We start from the raw sequence: 18219 nt of genomic DNA, 5'->3' as shown, positions 1-18219 counted from the left end.
ACATAGGCCAAAATCAAAAATTAGTATTTTAGAAACCCTTGTTTGAAAAAAAGTTATATTTTTAGTTGGTACTGTTCTCCCTTCGAAATGCCATTTCAAAGTCATTATATGGATTTCATCATTTGGATTGCCCTGTCAATCTGTTAAACTGAATCCGACTCAACGTCGCCCTCTACCGCACCAACTGTGAAGTTCAACATCTGAGACGCAATACATTCGTTTATTATCTTCTGTCATAATCGATCACACAAAACAATTTAATGCAAAATCTAACAGGAGCGTATGATTGAAATAACGTAGAAACATGCATTTCAATACACAGGAAAAATCGAGAAAAGAATATCCTTATGGGTGGAACTGAAGACTTCTGAAGAACTGAAAGACTGGCAGACTTTTTGTAACATATATAGCCTTTAAATGGCATTTATAATACAGAATCGTCTATCTTTATTATTACAATCGTGTGCAAACGTGTTTGTCCTGAAAAGGACATATTCTATCCCCACAGTCCCAACATGGCTGAATATCATGGGGTTCGACAAGCAAGTCTTGGTGGCAAAGGTCGCAATCTGAATCCTTCCCCTTCCCCTGACTGCGGATCAGCCGTCTGAGCTTCTTGCGTTTAGTATCATCCACGCAACAAGCCACGCCAATCAACGTAACGCGAGAGGGGTCCCACACGCAATCCTCCTCGCGACCAGACTTAATGCTGGATATCTTGCTGTGTGGCGGGACCCAAGCGCAATCGTAACCGTTTTGGTGCCACGATTTCTGCATGGGGTGATGGTCACAGTCAATTTTCTTAACTTTTCCAACCCGCACTTTCAACTTGAAAACCACTTTTTCGTTCTTTTCAGTGTTGGGCGGGTAACATTTGGCTTTATCAATGTTACGACTGATATACATTCCGGGGCCGAGCAGTCCATCTTTCGATGGTACAAACCCGTTTTTTATTATGGTTTCGGCGTTTTTGAGGTGTGTGCCGTGATACATTGTGTAAACACGACCTGTAGTCGGCTCCTGGTCCGCGGTCAGAGTTTTGCTGCGGTCTTTAACTGCCTTCCAGCCAGAGAAAAACACAGTTCCACTCATTTCTAAATAGACATACATTAAACAATACGTTAAACCATTTAACTTCGTAAAATGCCTTTGTAAAGTTGAAACGTCATTCAAATGTTTAAGATACAAATGTACGTACCTTCCTAGAGTTTGACGCCACCTTAACTTTCGTTTTCGTTTTAGCCTACTGGAGGTTACAAAACTTATCTTTTGTCTTCTAGTCGAGGGATTCAAGTCGGTTAAAAACCCTATCGTATATTTTCGCACAAATGATATGTATAAAATACCACAAATGTGAATAATTTCAATTCTGCTTATTGTTATTTAAAGCAATGCACATATTGTATTACATTTTATTATTGATTGTTATGAAATTTACATTTTGTTCTTTATGCACTGTTTTGCTTTAGACCAGTGGCAGTGTAAGATCCAGAACATCACTGAACATGCCGGGCAGGTGCAATGGTGATGAAATTACTTTGAACTTCTTGTCAGTTGATCCATAGAGCATCTTTGGAGCCAGGGATTTATTAAATTATTCTTCAATGCTGTGTTTAACTACAAAATAAATGACATCTTCCTCTTTTTTTCTTCCTAAGTTTCCTTCAAATCATACTATAAGCATTTAATTTGGCTGTGCCATTCTCCATTTTCAACAGTGTTGCCTTAATAGTATACTCTGATCTACAGTCGATGCAAATCATTGAGAAACGTCTCCAAGCCATTTGCATTTAACCAAATGATGAAGCCTTCACAAGCGAAACGATGTGGAAGGTATGAATATAGGTGCGTGAGATTGACCATATACCTATGTCTACCTAGGTTTTTAATCAACTTTCTTCTTTTGATATAATGAACATGGTACATGCGTTTTGCTGGACTAGAAAACTTAACTGAACATCTTAGAAACTTTGCAGCAGTCGGTCAAAATTATGATGGAGACAGGTGAGAATTTATTTAAATTGGGATTTGTTCATGTTAAATAAGTAAAACTAAGGATTTTACATTACATAAAAGTTTGATGTATATGTTCTTACGCGGTTGGTGTGTTAGTTTTGTACAGTACCACAAAGCCTATTTGTTTGCTCTTGAATAGGCTACTTTTTTGTTCAGCTTAAATATAGCAATACTGAAAAGGAATCTCTTTGCTTCAAAGTAGGCGAAATGTTTTTATCTTTAATAATAAAAAAATTGAAACATTCAAAATTTTAAAAGAAACACGTTTTTTAAATAATTATTTAAATAATACTTTTCTAATGCATTTACATAAAGCCTCAAATGCAAACATGAAATGGTATAAAGCTTTTTCGAAATGTGGATTTTATATGCATCTGAAAAGTGAACTTTTTAATTTGTTTTGATATTTGCTTCTATTCTCTTTTTAAGAATGTGTATGATGTTTTATAAATGTTGGCTACAAACATGCACATTTAATAGAGGTCTCATCAATGCTCAAATCTGTACTCCAGTAACTCTAATATCAACCATAGAAAAAAGCTAACATTTTAAGCCTCTTTCTTTTAATGTTTTAAAGTGCCTAGGGCTTTGCCATTTATGACTGTTAACAGAGGTGGATTATGACATTATGCTAAATTACTGTGCGTGCATATCCTAGACCACAGTCAGACGTTATAAGTCTGGCATTGAAACATATTGGCCTTATTAGAATACTGTATAAGTGAAGATATGTCCACTCACTAACAACAAAAACAGCTTTCTGGATCTGAATTTAAATGCATCTGTAATTGTCACTGATGGTATGGTATTGTTTGTTGATCTCTGAGCATTTTGCAATGATTTTTCTGCCTGAAGTTTACCACAAATAGACATCCCGCACTGAGAATTCAGTAAATTGAGATTTTCAGTAGAAAGACTCCATTCTACTCCATTTGTTCCTTTCCCATCTGTTTCTATTTTTTAACTTAACTGAGGACTTTGACTGACTACATTTACATTTACGCATTTGGCACTCTTGCATTGCATTATATACATTTTGTATCGGAGTATGTGAAATCCCTGGGATCGAGCTAATGACCTTGATGTTGCTAGCACATCATCAAGGTTAGAGTGGTGCTATTAAGATGGTTTCTAGAATAGTCACCAAGAGAAATTCAACAGCACTTGCAGTGTCTTGGGAGTAGTCACACTATTTTTTGTCAGCAATAGAAGGCCATGAATCACCAATTTTTGCATGGCAATGCCAAAATTAGTTTTTTTTATTCATAAAGATTGCAATGTTGATTAAAACATATTACATCTTAATTGCATGATTTGATTGCATAAACAAACTACAACATTGACAGGAGGGAATTATTATAGACAACCCTATGATTTTCTTTTTTTTTAATAAAAAGAATATGCATCATATCATGCTAGATTTGCTATGTTGTACAACTGTATTGTTTTTGGCAGATTTCTCAAAGAAAAAGGGGCAGAATCAGTGGGTTAATGAAATATTTGCCTTGCTATAATTACAATGTTTCAATTAATATATATATATTTTTTTCTTAAATTCTGTTTTCTTTGTTTAGTAGGTGTTTGCTTCAGTATAACAGACAATGATACCTTTTTTGTATAGCTCAAAACAACTGTTCTTTAAACTATATTGTAATAGCAAATTCTGATATGAATTTAAATTGTTTGATCAACGAGTCAGATTAATCTGTCTAGCAGATAGCGTTTTTCAGAGAAAGACATGTCTTAAAAATACATGAAATAGTTATTTTCTTCCCCCAGAGTATTCCAAGAGAGTATACCAAGGTGTAAGAGTCAAGCATACTGTCAAAGACCTTCTAGCAGAAAAGCGATTAAGGCAAACAAATGCACCCAGATACAGTGTAAGTAATTGTTCATGTACTTGATCATCCCATGCCTATATTTTGGTGTTTTCTCAATATTGCAACTAAAACAACGTATTCACACAATGCACAAAACATTATTCTGTACAGAATGTTTAGCATTAGACGTAGCTGAAAGCTATCCAGCATCCATGCTTGAAATGTCCCTTGTTACTTTGAACTGATAAGTATCAGCCACACCTGCTAAAATCAGATCTGTCTTCCTGAAAGAAGACAGACAGGCATTGTTACCAGTAGACGGTTAAACCCAAGCCTAAACCGAGGTCATCACTAAGGGATTTGCTACCTAACACAACAAAACAGACGGTCCTTGTGCTCGGGTGAACTCCTGCTGCGAGCTGCTGTCTGCTTTTGTTTTGTTTTGTACCCTTACTAAAACTATTGGACCAGTCCGTTCATGCAAATTCTTAAGAGGGGTGGTTGGCCTCAACATATCTTAACAATGGCCAAGTAAAAAAGATAATTATATATTTCAAGTTTTGAAATGTGCTTGAATCAATGTGCAAGAAATACAAACTTTAAATTGCAAGACCATTTTTCAAACAATCTGTGACAAATACCATCGCAAATGTGCTTCTTTATATAATGAAGTATAAAACGAAGACTGATATCTACAAAACAAATTAATTTGATTCCGCTGCATTTTTCAGAGACTCAGCTGGGATATGTTCCCAGTCACCCAATGATTTCTTTAGATCCTTATGGCAAAATCTCATGAGAAGAATACACACTCCACCGGAGGGAATTGTACACAAGGTGCAAGGGGGAGCACTGCTGTGACACTGGCAAATCATATTCAAATATCTTCCCACATGATTTGCCTGGCTTTCAACAGAACAAGCACTAGAACCTAAGCCTTCCTGTCTTTCTATATTCGGTCCTGACTTGAAGTCAGGAAAAACACAAAGGAGCCCACCAGGGTTTCTGTGTTTCACCTTTACATCGCATGTGGGGATTCATCCATTGTGTGTGTCATCACATATTCTCAAATGATTTATGAGAACACACACACTTAAATACATAGACACACTGAGATGGGGCAATAACAATGACTGTTTGGTTTTCAGACAAGTGCCAGTTCATCCCAGACAGCTTTTGTGCCAATGCCTGGTGAGTCCATCTTTGCGTGTCTTGATCAAATTTAGGTTCTTAACAGACCTGAAAGATGTAACCGCTTAGAGTGTTAATTCACCTGCTCTCATGGAGCCACAGTAAATTAATTTCCTGTTTCCTATTTGCAGGATCTCATGTGCTTCCTGGTTACTACAGTATGAGACGACCCTTCCTCCCAGACTCAGAGCTCTGTCATCCCATGAAGCAGTACTCTCCGGATACTTATTCTTCAGCGCTGGGAAGCAAGGCTTTTACGTATGACCACCCCTCCAGTTACCCCTCTTTTATTGACAGCTACTACAACCCTGACTCTTATGGAGATTACAGAGGGCCAACTTCATATACCACTAGTGGAGGGTCACTGTTTCCATCTACACTACCAACATTAATGCCACCTCTAACTGGAGAGGCCTCGTCACACCTACTCTTGGTATTCCGGCAACTAAATTATATTACATTTTTAATAAAATAAGAGATATTTAGAACTAGCATGACAGTTTGTTACATTATTTCTGATCATTTCCCCTTTATATGTTACAGAGAGACCCCTGGGATCAGCCATCTGAGGACCCAGTCAGTCAACCAGAAGTCATTTGTCCTGAGGGCCCAACCCCAGTGCCAGACTCACCGTCTCTGGGAGGGCCTGACTCAGGCGGTTCCTCGCCGTACCGTCTATCATCAGGCCGCAGCGGGAGCTCCATCCCATCCAGCTCTCAACCTTACACTCTTCAGCCTCTGGAAGATGTCCCCTACTCAGCAGCTTCCTACGCCTCTGCCTCCAGCTACTCCTGCCCGCCTTACATGACAACACCTGGAGATCTGGCTGTGGTGAAGATGACATCTGTCACCTCAGAGGAGGCTAGCCGTGGAGAAGTGTCTCTCAGTGACACAACATCCTGGGCTAAAGATGATGGAACCGGCACCTGGTTGTCATATGAGACTAGGAGGGCTTTTTGAGATGCCGAAGTGTCAAAACAATAGCATTTACATGGACTGTGGACTGTTCAATTGTGATTATGCAGCCTCTTTGGAGACAATAAGGAGATGATAGCCATGAATATAAAGTGGTGCATGTGTGTTGTTGTGTGAGAATATGTTTATTTCTCATGGTATAGATGACCTCCTTAGGAAATATTGAAGTTACCAACCAATTTTTTAAAACTCTTTATATGGCATGTAGATAAAACAAAGATATGTGCAGATAGTTCAGTTCGTGCTTTACTTATGCATATTTACATATCCAATTTGGAATGAATTGGAAAGAATGCATTTATTTTTTTGTCTTTCGTTTTTGATCAATTGTAACACCAATCCTTAAAGCAATACCAAAGAACACTTTTGAGAGGATGGGAAATGGAAATGATGGCTAGCAAGTAACTTTTTCTAAACAACGCGTATATTAGAATGTAGTCTGTTGTCAGGAATACCACATTTTAAATAAAATAAAATGTTTGACTTGAATAACATTTAAAGTGTGTCGTGTTTATAGAACAGAAACAAAATCTTCATTGTGTAGACTTGCTGTTCAGTTTACGTTAATAATGTATTCTGAGCTCTTTTTGTGAGTCAGGTTGCTAGGACGCCACTGCGTTGTTGAGCTAAGGCCCCCTTAGCGACATGGCTATATGAGGACCTTAACACATCGCCTGTTCTAATTTCTCTCACCATGGACATTTGTCCCCGGTATGTCACAGGTCTATCGAACAATAAAAGAATACAAGTGATAAATACAGGATGAACGTATATTAAAAATACATCAAATCGAAAATCGTTTTTTAATTCGCAGTCTTTTTCTACGGGCTTCTTTTACTGAGCCGCGACGTTGCTAGGCGCGTTGTGTTTTGTATTCCTGTTCTGCGCAGAGCGTCAAAGTTTCTGAAGTTTATAAACGTTTGATGTGTGATCATGGAGAGCATTTTCTCACAGATAACTGTTACTTGTACAAGTGTTATAATCCAGTTTAGACACGGGAGTACGAAATGGTGAAAAGAAAGGCACTGTTGTTTCTGTTGTCGTATGGATCAAATGATAAGTTACAGTTCATCTTAAAACTTAGTCAAACCGCTAGCCTAGTTTGTCCATTCTGTCTAGTCTGATATGTTCAGTTATGACCTGTTCCCCGGTGTAATCGCGAACAAACGAGACACGAGGGGAAAACTGCGTTAATAAAACAGTGCGTAATAGGCTCAACGTTAACCGGGTCTTCATTTTATGAACTCACCTCAATCGTCAACGGGCAATTGTTGCACTGTTTATAATGGATCAGTATCATATTTTGGAGGTTATCGGAGAAGGATCCTTCGGGCGAGTTTTTAAAGGCCGCAGGAGGTATAGCGGCCAGGTGAGAACTGCTCCCTCTCTTCCAGTCCCCGTAGGCGGGCATGTAATTTAATAGAAAACGTTATTACCTCTCTGCCCGAGTAACGTAGACTCTTTTTTTTAGGTCGTGGCGCTGAAGTTCATTCCCAAAGTTGGCCGCTCAGAGAAGGATCTGCGCAGTTTAAAACGAGAGATTGACATCATGAGGGGGCTTAAACATGCCAACATAGTATTGCTTTTAGACAGCTTTGAGACAGAGAGAGAGGTACGCTGTCACGACAAGTCAAGTTACATTTTCCACCGCTGCTTTAACCCGGTGCTTCCAGTATAACAGCTTTTTACAATAAAATATAGCTTCCAGTGATAACAATTTTCGCATTCAAATTTTCTAGGGCATAATACTTGTTGGCAAGATATTATATGTGTTGAGACGTTAGATTGTTGGCTTTGGGACAGAACCAGTTGTGACTTTGATCATGGCATTAAATATGTAACCGAAAAAGTACACGGTGGGAACAGCTTAGAAAACCGGAGTGAATGTGTGTCACTGGAATAACTAGAGCATGTTTCCTCTGACAGGTAGTGGTGGTGACAGAGTATGCAGAGGGTGAGCTGTTTCAGATCCTGGAAGATGATGGGAGTTTACCTGAGGGTCAGGTACATCAGACAGGCAGTGAGACTGTCAGGGTTAACCAGTAACAAAAATGTAGAGAAATAACATGCCGTGTATTTATATACATTCCGAGATTATACATGTATTGGTTAGATCCATTTAGGGGTCAATTTTAGGGTTTAGAAAAATATCTGCTGTTGTAGCATTTGATATCATTCTGTATTGTTGAAATACCATTAAGTTTAAACCTGGGTTGTATTTAATAATAACAATAAGAATATACTAATGCGTAAAAAGTTTAAATTGGAAAATAAACATAATTAAATGTATGTGCTCAAAATGTTGCTCAAACAGGTAGCACACTTGAAGATCAGATGTCTAACTTGAATGTTTAACTGTCTTATATGCACTGTATTACTTTCCATCATACATAATGGGGTTGTTTTGTGTAGGTGCGTGAAATAGCCTGCCAGCTTGTCTCTGCCCTGTACTATCTACACTCGCATCGCATATTGCATCGTGACATGAAACCACAAAACATCCTGCTGGGAAAAGGAGGAATAGTAAAGCTCTGTGACTTTGGGTAAGAATTACCAATAGCTTCAAACTACTTAAGTAACTTTCTTTGTTGTTTTTATTAATTCTGGGATTGAATTTAGTTGCAGCAGTTCATTAAGGCTTAATTCTCGACCCTTAGGAATAAAAGACATACAGGATATAGATAATTTAAGGATCTTGAATCGTGGTCTTTCTTCTCAGATTTGCTCGTGCCATGAGTGTGTCCACCCTGGTGTTGACCTCCATTAAGGGGACTCCTCTCTACATGTCCCCAGAGCTGGTGGAAGAGAAACCTTATGACCACTCAGCTGACCTTTGGTCTCTGGGCTGCATACTCTATGAGCTCCACACGGGGGCGCCTCCGTTCTACACCAACTCCATCTTTCAGCTGGTGCAGCTTATTGTGAAAGACCCCGTAAAATGGCCAGAGAACATGAGCAAAGACTGTATGGTACTGTGTAATATACTGTACTTCCTGCATGAAGACATTCAATTTGTGAAATTATTGAACTCATTGATTGATGTTTTTAGAGGAAGGCTATATTTCCATTTAATGTTTTCTTCTTTGTGTGTGTTTTTTGTAGAGTTTTCTAAAGGGATTGTTGACGAAAGATCCCCAGAAGAGACTCTCATGGCCTGACCTGCTTCATCATCCTTTTGTTGCAGATGGAGTTTTAAGTTATTACTACTTAGCACTTTATCATTTTGTGCAAATATCTATTTGTGAATTGTAATTTTTACTAATTTAAATGTTTTTGAACATATTGAGTACTTTTGGAAAAGTAGAGTACAATATAAGTAAAAAAAAATTCTTAATCAACAAAGGGTGAAGGAGATACTTAGAAAAACAAACTTATTTTAGAAAATAATGGTAATGGTATATAATGTATATTGACCACTATATATAGACCACTTTGCAAGAACTCTGGTCCAGAAGCGCTTCTGGTTTCAATTTTTGTTTATTTTTTATTAGTATTTTTTTAACCTTGCATATATAAATAATCTTAAAGATATTTGTATAACATTAAATGATTACAAATATTCAGTTGGTTGTATTTTGATCTAATGTTTTTTAGAGTGTTAAATAAGTTAAGGAAGTTCTTCTGGACCAGCGCTGTTTACATCATCCGAGGAGGTCTATTGTCAGTTTTGACTGCATTTTATTTCATGGGCTTTTTATTTTGAGGTTTGTGATTTTTGCAAACCGATTGCCAAAATCCGGATTTACATAGTTTTGTGATTGGCTAGCAATAAACATAAATACATTTAAAAGACGAATAAATAATTAAAACAAAACCAGAACGGTTATAATATATATTAAACTAAAGCTTTTACTCAGTAATTGTTTGATCATTTCTTTAGTTCTTGCAATAATATGAGTAGGCTATACAGTTTAATGACTGAGCTTGACAACCAATCAAGACAAATTAGTAAAACTTGGGAAAATAGAATGAAATGATTTCTTTTCTTGCTGCAGTAAGGATTTTCAACAGAATTTCACAGCAATTCGTAACTACTTTATTAGTGGCTAATTCGTATGAATTTGATCTCATTCATACTCTTAAGTTCAATATATTTTGCGTCAGAAACAGTTATTTATAAGTACATTTTGAACGTCTTACAAATTAGTCACCTGATAAAATACTAATGAATTTCTATGTGATCAGTCTGTGATTTCTCTAATATGGGGCTGTTTGCTTTGACAGTTGTGTCAGATGAGGGTTCGAGCAACCCCCTGACAGTAACACCAAGCCCGGATGTGCAGGCCTTGAAGCACCAGCAGGCTGCAGAGAAGACGACGGCACGTAGCGGAGAGGGCAAACTACTGCGCAAAGCTCGAGAGCTCAGAGAAAAAGAGAGGAAAAACAGACTGGTAAACTCATACTACATCTGTCAACAACAGCTGCTATAAACAAAGAAGTTTGTTTTTCATGGCTTCCTGTGTTCAGAGGTTATGGATAAGATTTTCTGCATGTCTTTCTAATTTATGACACTTTTAGTGAGATAAACTGTTTATGTAAATCTCAATAATGCTTATGTTGTTGAAGTTATAATATTTGTGAAAATGTACAATGTTATGTAATGTGAATGGATTTGTTCATTACCCCAAAATAGCTTTCAAAGTGTCCATTTGTGTAAATGGAAGTCTAAAGATGTGTTTTGTTTTACTAGGAGATAGCTGGGAAAGCTGCCCGCACCAGCCAGCCTCGCTGTAAGACAGCTTCTGCTGGAGGAGCCCCCACCACTGCCCACTCATTGGGCAGCACCTTTTCAGTGTATCAAAATTCATCTCAGCCAGCAACCAATCAGCATCAAGCAAATGACAACAGTGTTACCAGGTAGTATTTTCATGTAAAATTTGAATTTGGAAAATTTAGACCGAGGCTGTATAAATTTAATCAAGGGCATATCAAGAATACAGTAAGGAAAATAGTTTCTTACCAGCATAAAATTGATAAATTATAGAGGTCTCAAATAGTTTAAGACCTTTTAATGCCAAGCATAAATATGTATATTGCTGTGCAATTGATTTAGACCTAATAAAAATGCTTGTAAAAAATGCTTTGAATTACAAACATAATTCCTAAGAAAATCCATTTGAACAAGTCACATATAACCTGAACATTTAGACAACTTAAATATTTATAGTATATGATAATCTGTAAAACATCTATAAAATTATTCTTTGCCTGCTCCCTCATTTCCCCTTTCTGTTTTTAGGGTGTGCTCGGCTCCACATAAAGGTCAGATTAGTAAAGACTATGAAAGGGAGTTCCCTTCAGTAGAAGTGGGACCCAGGCAGGTTACGAAGCGATCTGGGCATGCACGGACCAGTCTGGCTTCTGTCAGGATGGACAGTGAGGTTTGTCCCTTTAGAGATAAAAGTCTTGGCTGTGGTTATATTAATTTAAAAAATGTGTATATTTAATTTCATGGGCCTAGTTGGGGAGGTATTTAACTTTATACATATAATTATTATATAATTTATTGGTACCCCTTCACAAAAAACTAAGAATGCTAAATTTTCTCTGAAATAACTTGAAACTGACTAAAGTAATTGGCATCCACCATTATTTATTCCATATTTAGTAGAAATCAGACTTTGCTTTTGATTTTTTATTCAACATATTGTCATGGACAAAAATGATGGGACCCCTAACCTTATATTTTGTTGCACAACCTTTAGATGCAATCACTGCAAGCAAACATTTTCTGTAGCTCTCAATGAGACTTCTGCACCTGTCTCAGTGGACACTGGGCAATACGTTTCACTCCCGAATGCTTCGATAGTCTTGAGATTCAAGGCACCCTGTGCCAGATGCAGCAAAGCAGCCCCAAAACATAACAAAGCCTTCTCCATGTTTCACTGTAGGATACATTTGACAAAAGCTTTTAATTTCATCATTCTTCAGAAGGAATGAAGCTGTAAGGGTACCAACAAATTTGAGCACATCTGTATATACTATATTTTGCTCATGTTCTTAGGACCCCCTTGAAAATGAGATGTTACATCTCAAGGGGCTATCCTTGCAAAAAAATTAAATTCAATATACATAGGTTTGTTTGAGTGTGTGTGTATACATATTTTGGGTTTAACCACCACATCTGTTACGCACTACTGATGTCCCATTTTAATATAACTCTGTCGATCATTAAGGAACAAGATGTTGACAGTGATTATGAATGGCAGCAATTGGCTGAATGTGCTGGTCAGGCCTCTGTTAATCCAGCCATCCTTCAGAGGTTAAAGACCAAACTTATCTTAGCCAATAAACAGGTAGGTTTCATAGGTTAAAATGTCACAAGTTTAGCTGTTTCATTTGGGTATCTGAATGTATACTCACTTCTCTGTCCAGTTGTTGGTCGAAAAGGGTGAAGAGCCCTCTTCAATTCTACAGCCACTAAAAGTCCTCAGGAACATTATTCAGAGCGCTCAGCCTGGAGATGTTGACAAAGTGGGCAATAAATTGGAGCTTCCTCATCTACTGTTCAGCCTGATCGAGGACACACTGAACATTCCTGATCTAATGCAGGTTTGAAAAATACACATAGAGCTCTAGTGTTACTTAAAAAATGCAAAGAAATAAATGCATTAAACAAATAACATTTTAAATGCCATCTGATTTGTAGTGGATAATGACTAAGCTATTCGGATTACAGTAAAGGAAACAGAAAAATATGTTTCTGTGTATTTTTCTGAAATCTTCTTTATTTTTTTGTACACCGATGGCTGAGGTCATTGCTCTCAACGGTAAAAAATCTGAAAATAAAAAAATTAACTGGCTGTAATTTGGAGTGTTTGTTTGTTATTTAAAGGAGTTGCAGGGTGAAATCCTATTGGGAGATCTGATGAGTGTGCTCATAATGTATCTGGAAAAGAGCCCAAACTGGGAGATAAAGGGGAGGAGGTACCATCTTATTAATTTATTTTATTGTAACATATTCAGGCTAACATAAATAAATTGTAACATAAATTATAGGCTTTCTACACTAAAATGTTTTTCATTAACATTGATCTTTCCCCCTCTGCATGCATGAGTAAAATAAGATTGATTCATTCATGAATAAATGACTCAGTCAAATCTTCTCAATGAATTGGTTGATACGGTACATAAACTGTGAATGATTCATTCACAAATTGTTCTAGTCCTTAAATTCCACTCACTGTCACTGTCAGTGATCTGGTCACAACATTTAACACTATCACTGAATGTGAAGCTGTTGAATGACTTAAAATGATTTAGTTTTGATGATGCTATTATGGTGTATTTTGTCATTCAGTCCCCTATCACATTCGTTGTGTGGGAAACGTGGGGGGATGTTACTTCAAAAATTGGGTTTGGAATCTGGATTGTTGTTGAATAAATGATACCAGTTTTTTGGGGATGAACTAATCCTTTAAGTAAATCTGCTGTTTCTTTTATAAAATTAAAGAATATTTTGTGATAATCGCAGAATACTTTGTTTGGCTGTTGTTATTCAAACTGCTGCTAGGCTTTAATGAAATTTGAATCTGAGTGGTATTTTATGAAAAATATTTTCTCTCGTCAGGTCTGAGGATCTCTGTCAGCTATTTATATCAGTATTTCTCTGTCGAGACCCAAAACGTACAGCGGTAAGATTTTCTCTCTAGTTTTTGTCAAAAACACTTTTAAACTGGTAAAATCAAGCCCAACGATGGTGGGATGTCTGGTTTCATTTGGATTACAGGAGATTTTGTGGTCTCTCCTACAGCTTTTGGCAACAGCAGTCTTAACCTTGTTCTCTCGCCGCGGTATATCTGTGAATGTCAGCACGGAAAGGCTTGCAGCCTTTCTGCAGAATATTTTGACAGACACAGCAGAGGTACAATTCCATTATTTATACTGTGAATAATGCTTAACTCTGTTTGAAGTAATTAATGTGATGAAATCCAGTGAAGTAACGCACCAAACACTCTTCTCTCCCTCTCTTTCACATAGATTCACAACCCTTTACCTGCAGGCTGGGGCATATGTGATGGCCTTCTGTCACTGATTCTCTACAGACTATCCGAGGTAATTCCACTCACATTAATTGTCCTCAAATCCGTGGGTGAACGTGCCATCTAATCCACACTTTTTTTCCTCCCACTGATAAAAGTGTGAAAGCAGCTCATTGTGTGACTTCCAGAGCTGGGAGCTTTGGCCGTGCCTGTGGACTAAAGTGAACGCCGCACTGGAGAACACAACATTTCAGGGAGCCAACTTCTCTGCTAATGGTACTGAACCTCATTGAAAACATTAACTTAAAACATTGCAGCTGTAATAGTCCAGTAATTTGATCACAGACGGCGGTCTGTCTTTACCCGGCAGGTCTGTACGTGTTCCTCTCTCTTGCTTTATTGGTTTTCTCAAGTGATCCATACAACTGTGTGGATGTAATCTCAAATGTTTCTACAAACTGCTCCTCTGCCCTCAGCCACCTTCTTACTACCAATTGGTAAGCTGGACCTCAAACATTATCTCAAATCATACCATGGTAATGAGCAATAAAATATGTTTCACAGTGCACATCTAATTTTTACCTTCAGCAGCACCGCGATGCTTGAGAGTGGGTGCTTTTGGGGTGACTCAGACATAAACAGCCTGTCAGTGATGAGCTGTCATCTCCTCTGCATCCCCTTCTCTCTGAGGTTGCCCCTTGAAAAACATGTGTCTGTTGTGCAGTCGTATCGTAGGTCACATATTGTTCCTGGATTGATGAAGGTGTGATTTAAAATAATTCTTGTAGCAGTCAAGTTTTAATTGCTTATGTTAAATGTCATTTTTGCATTTTTCATGGCTGTGTTGTGTCATTGGTCAGATGATTCAAACTCTTCCTGTGGCCCTTGTGGAGCTTCCTCTGTGTCTTTTGAATCGCCTGCTACTATCTGACCCACAGCACACTGCTCCATGTCTTATCAGCGCAGCCCAGCCCTTTGCCTTCCTCCCTAACAACACAGAAAACTCTGACAATGGAACAGAACACACTCTTAACCACTCTGGAAATGGTGTGGAGCAAATCAGTTGCAACGGTAATGCAAAGAAAACCAAGATAGATCAGATCAAAGCTAAGTCTAGAAAGAGGATAGAGCAACTTAAAGGTATACCTAAAACAAAAAAGGATTTGCCAGAGACTCAATGTCAGTTGTCCGAAAGTGAAACCGAGGAGTTAAGGGAGATGGTAGTACAACCAAAAACCAAGAGATATCAAAACCCGAGCATTGAACTTTTTAGGGATAGATTAGAGCAGCGGAGTGGTTGCATAGAGGTGCTTATGGACAGTTTAGAGCTTCATGACCATTCTACAGCTCATCTCCAAGATCTCTCATCTCAGCAAGGAAGTAACCTCAGCTGGCTTATAGACAGTCTGGCGGAGCTGAGGAGAAGCAATGAATATAGTAGGAGAAATGCAGATCACCCCAAAGTCCTCATGGCACGACAAATACCCTCCCCAGAGGCAGAAGAAAGAACGGCAAGTTCACTGTTGGCTGTACTGCTACAAAGCAAACTTCTTTACGGCTGTGCAGTGGAACTTCTTATCCTTCTCTCCCAACTCGCACCTTATCTCACCCATCCCTCTCGTGCTTCTCTTCATGTGGAAGTCACCCAACTTGCATTGCATCATCAAGATGACGGAATCAGAAGTGCATGTTGTAGCCTGGTGGGCCACCTAATATCAGGTGAATCCAAGTTTGATCCCAGCCAGAGCCTTGATCGACAGATATTTCAGGACCTGTTGAGCTGCCTACATGATCCTGCTCCGTCTGTTCGTAGGAGTGCATGCAAAGGTGTGGGAAACTGCTTGAGTCTAATTGAAAAAACGGATTTAAATACTTCAAGGTTTAAAAATACAACTGAGAGTAAAAAAGGAGCACAAGAGAAAAGGAGGAGAATACCAGTATTGGAGTGTATCAGTCGAGGGCTGCCAGAAGGTTCTTCTGCTTTAAAGGGAAAAGCTGGTAACAGTGTGGGAGACATATGGAAAGAGGTTGCCATAGGAGCAGCCCTTCCCCTCTTGTCTCTGCTATCAGATGCTGATAATGTAATTCGACAGCTCTGCTGTGGGGCCTTGGGTAAACTGGCTGTTATCAGCGGAGGGGACGGAGCGCTCCTCAGCGCAGACGCGCCAGGCTTACTTCTCCAGACTGCCTGTGATGATTCCCATCATGCAGTGCGACGGGCAGCTGTGGCCACTCTGCGTGTGTTTAGCCAACAAAACACTCTACTGCAGGTAAGAGCAGTGTAAATAAGTTTGGACTAACTTATATAGATGTTTTTTGACCGGCAAACTAAATTAAGACAGTTATTGGATTTCTATGTAATATCACTGGGGACCAGACGAAACAACTACCTAACAAGATTATTAAATATTATATATTTTCCCCAAAATGCTGTGTGTTGTGTGAGTGCAAAGAGTGCAGTTCTCTATAAGCTGTATGCAAACAGTGCAGCAAAATGAACATTGAGCTGTTTTTGCTATATTGCATCATTTTGACAGTCGTGCAAAAAAATTGAAAGAAAGAAGAAGTGGGTGAAAAAGTCCTTACTGTCATTTTCATGCTCTTCCCTTCCTTAAGGCTCTGAGGTCTCTAGATGCAGGAAGAAAACTTTGTCACTCATCCCAAAACTCTGCATTTCACAGGGATTATCAATGGCTTGTCAGCAAGTTGGATGGGACCATTGAAGGAAAAACATAGACCTCAACTTCAGTTTGTGTGTAGAAAGAGAATCTATTTACCTAAAGATCTTTTAGTAAATGTGGATGGATAGTCAGATACTTACATTTACAATTAATGTGTTGCAGCATTCTTCTGTGGCTAGGAAAGCTGCTTGTGTTTATATTTATTTGATCTATGATCAAAAGAAATTCTCTGAAAAAATTCATTTGTATTTTGACAAATTGACAGTAACTCAAAAACATCGTATAATGTATACCCATTCTGTAGCGTTTTATCATTTTGCAGATTTGTTTGTTATTATAAATGCTTTCCTGTTTTATTCACACCGTTGTTTTGTTTCAATAGACACGCAATTATACCTATGTTTAGCCTCTTATTTTATATATTTGTCCAACCTTGAAGTTTTTTAATATAATAAATATGTAAAATATAAATGACCGGATAATTTTAAAATGTTTCCAAAATATAAACTAACAGGGACATTTCTGGTAATTTTGGATGGACCTTTTTCAATCTGCGATCCGTACGGAAAATTTTGAAAATTGGTTTCATTAGTTTGACTTTGTTTTGTTCTATCGATACAAAAATCCCCAAATAAATATAATTACGCAATATTTCATAAATAAGCCTTGCTTTTTATTTTCGTTTATTTGCCTTCACCTGATTGTTTCCGCCCTTTCCTTCTATGTACCTGGGTGGATATTTGATCTGTGTCAACGACTTTTCGCTGGTTAATCATCTGTCAGATAAGCATTTTGCAGTGTTTTCAAAGGTTTCGAACATTTTTCAGAAGAAATGGTGTTGTAGAATTAAAGTTGACATTTTTCTAATTTTTATGCATATGCATTGTAATTATATTTACAATAAATATAAATAAAATTATACAAATACTGAAGGATCTAACAGTATAAAAACTGGTTGCATAGAGAGACGTGGCACGAGATACTGTACGAGCAAAGTATTGTATCTTATGTTACAAACTGTAAAATACCTTTCGAAGAAGTTAAAAATGTAATATCTTAGTAAACCATTTATTTAAGATTTGCTCTAAAATGGCATGTGCTCATTTTTTTAAACGGCATCTACTGACATTTTGACGGGATACAATTTTTTAGCAGGTAGATGTTGTCTAGAACGTAATTGCCGCACCACAGAACAATCTGAGCTCACCGTGTTAAAAAAACATAGCCTACAACAAAAATATTAAAACGAAAGTCACAAAAAATGAAGGAATCAAAGTGAAATAAAGCTTTTAACTCGAAAGAAAAAAAGACGACGTATCTAATCAATTCTCTCTGTTTTCCACGAAAGTCGGTAAAATTAATCTATAAAGCTATAGTGTTAACAGATATATGATATATAAATATGACATATTTAATATGCTATAATAAAATTAGTTTATATTAATATTGTTTCTTATTTTCTTCTTTACACACACATTAATCTGACACGGACAGTCTATGGTTTAATTTCATGTTGTCTAAGACCTTTTCCACAGCGTGGATTAGTGAGCATAC

The 18219-nt window shown here is 37.7% G+C and overlaps 3 protein-coding genes across 4 annotated transcripts; 2 read left to right on the top strand and 1 right to left on the bottom strand.

Annotated features, from left to right (window-relative positions):
- Positions 1-208: 208 nt before the first annotated feature.
- Positions 209-1237, bottom strand: gig2o (grass carp reovirus (GCRV)-induced gene 2o). The gene is made up of 2 exons (XM_079475377.1): positions 1199-1237; positions 209-1094 (listed from the first exon to the last, which is right to left on the bottom strand). The coding sequence occupies exon 2, from the start codon at positions 1090-1092 to the stop codon at positions 454-456; it is 639 nt and encodes a 212-aa protein (XP_079331503.1). The 5' UTR covers positions 1093-1094; positions 1199-1237; the 3' UTR covers positions 209-453.
- Positions 1238-1800: 563 nt separating this feature from the next.
- On the top strand, positions 1801-6489 carry LOC306903624 (POU class 2 homeobox associating-factor 2). 2 transcript variants are annotated; one of them, XM_079472944.1, is made up of 5 exons: positions 1804-2004; positions 3796-3896; positions 4985-5027; positions 5159-5460; positions 5571-6489. In XM_079472944.1, exons 1-5 carry the CDS (start codon positions 1992-1994, stop codon positions 5985-5987), a joined length of 876 nt encoding a protein of 291 aa, XP_079329070.1. In that variant the 5' UTR covers positions 1804-1991; the 3' UTR covers positions 5988-6489. The 2 variants fall into 2 exon arrangements, with proteins under 2 accessions (XP_079329071.1, XP_079329070.1); XM_079472945.1 differs by lacking the exon at positions 3796-3896 and having other exon boundaries at positions 1801-2004.
- Positions 6490-6841: 352 nt separating this feature from the next.
- stk36 (serine/threonine kinase 36 (fused homolog, Drosophila)) lies at positions 6842-17322 on the top strand. Its single transcript, XM_079476341.1, has 20 exons — positions 6842-7371; positions 7474-7614; positions 7929-8006; positions 8415-8545; positions 8722-8971; positions 9105-9198; positions 10227-10393; positions 10693-10859; positions 11242-11383; positions 12179-12298; positions 12378-12554; positions 12838-12929; positions 13573-13636; positions 13756-13866; positions 13983-14057; positions 14143-14260; positions 14355-14481; positions 14573-14747; positions 14845-16254; positions 16601-17322. The coding sequence occupies exons 1-20, from the start codon at positions 7288-7290 to the stop codon at positions 16718-16720; spliced, it is 3843 nt and encodes a 1280-aa protein (XP_079332467.1). The 5' UTR covers positions 6842-7287; the 3' UTR covers positions 16721-17322.
- The last annotated feature ends 897 nt before the right edge of the window (positions 17323-18219 follow it).

The sequence above is a fragment of the Barbatula barbatula genome (genome assembly GCF_947034865.1).
Source record: "Barbatula barbatula genome assembly, chromosome: 2".
Classification (NCBI taxonomy): domain Eukaryota; kingdom Metazoa; phylum Chordata; class Actinopteri; order Cypriniformes; family Nemacheilidae; genus Barbatula; species Barbatula barbatula.
The sequence above is the reverse complement of the archived record's forward strand: the minus strand, read 5'-3'. Positions and strand labels throughout refer to the sequence as shown.

Bases quoted from the DNA above. Each gene is read 5' to 3' on its own strand.
- gig2o (XM_079475377.1), bottom strand. From the start codon at position 1,092: ATGAGTGGAACTGTGTTTTTCTCTGGCTGGAAGGCAGTTAAAGACCGC.
- LOC306903624 (XM_079472944.1), top strand. The intron at 3,897-4,984 runs GTAAGTAATTGT...TTTGGTTTTCAG, and splicing joins CAAATGCACCCAGATACAGT to ACAAGTGCCAGTTCATCCCA. The intron at 5,028-5,158 runs GTGAGTCCATCT...TCCTATTTGCAG, and splicing joins AGCTTTTGTGCCAATGCCTG to GATCTCATGTGCTTCCTGGT.
- stk36 (XM_079476341.1), top strand. From the start codon at position 7,288: ATGGATCAGTATCATATTTTGGAGGTTATCGGAGAAGGATCCTTCGGG. The intron at 12,299-12,377 runs GTAGGTTTCATA...TTCTCTGTCCAG, and splicing joins TTATCTTAGCCAATAAACAG to TTGTTGGTCGAAAAGGGTGA. The intron at 16,255-16,600 runs GTAAGAGCAGTG...CCCTTCCTTAAG, and splicing joins AACAAAACACTCTACTGCAG to GCTCTGAGGTCTCTAGATGC.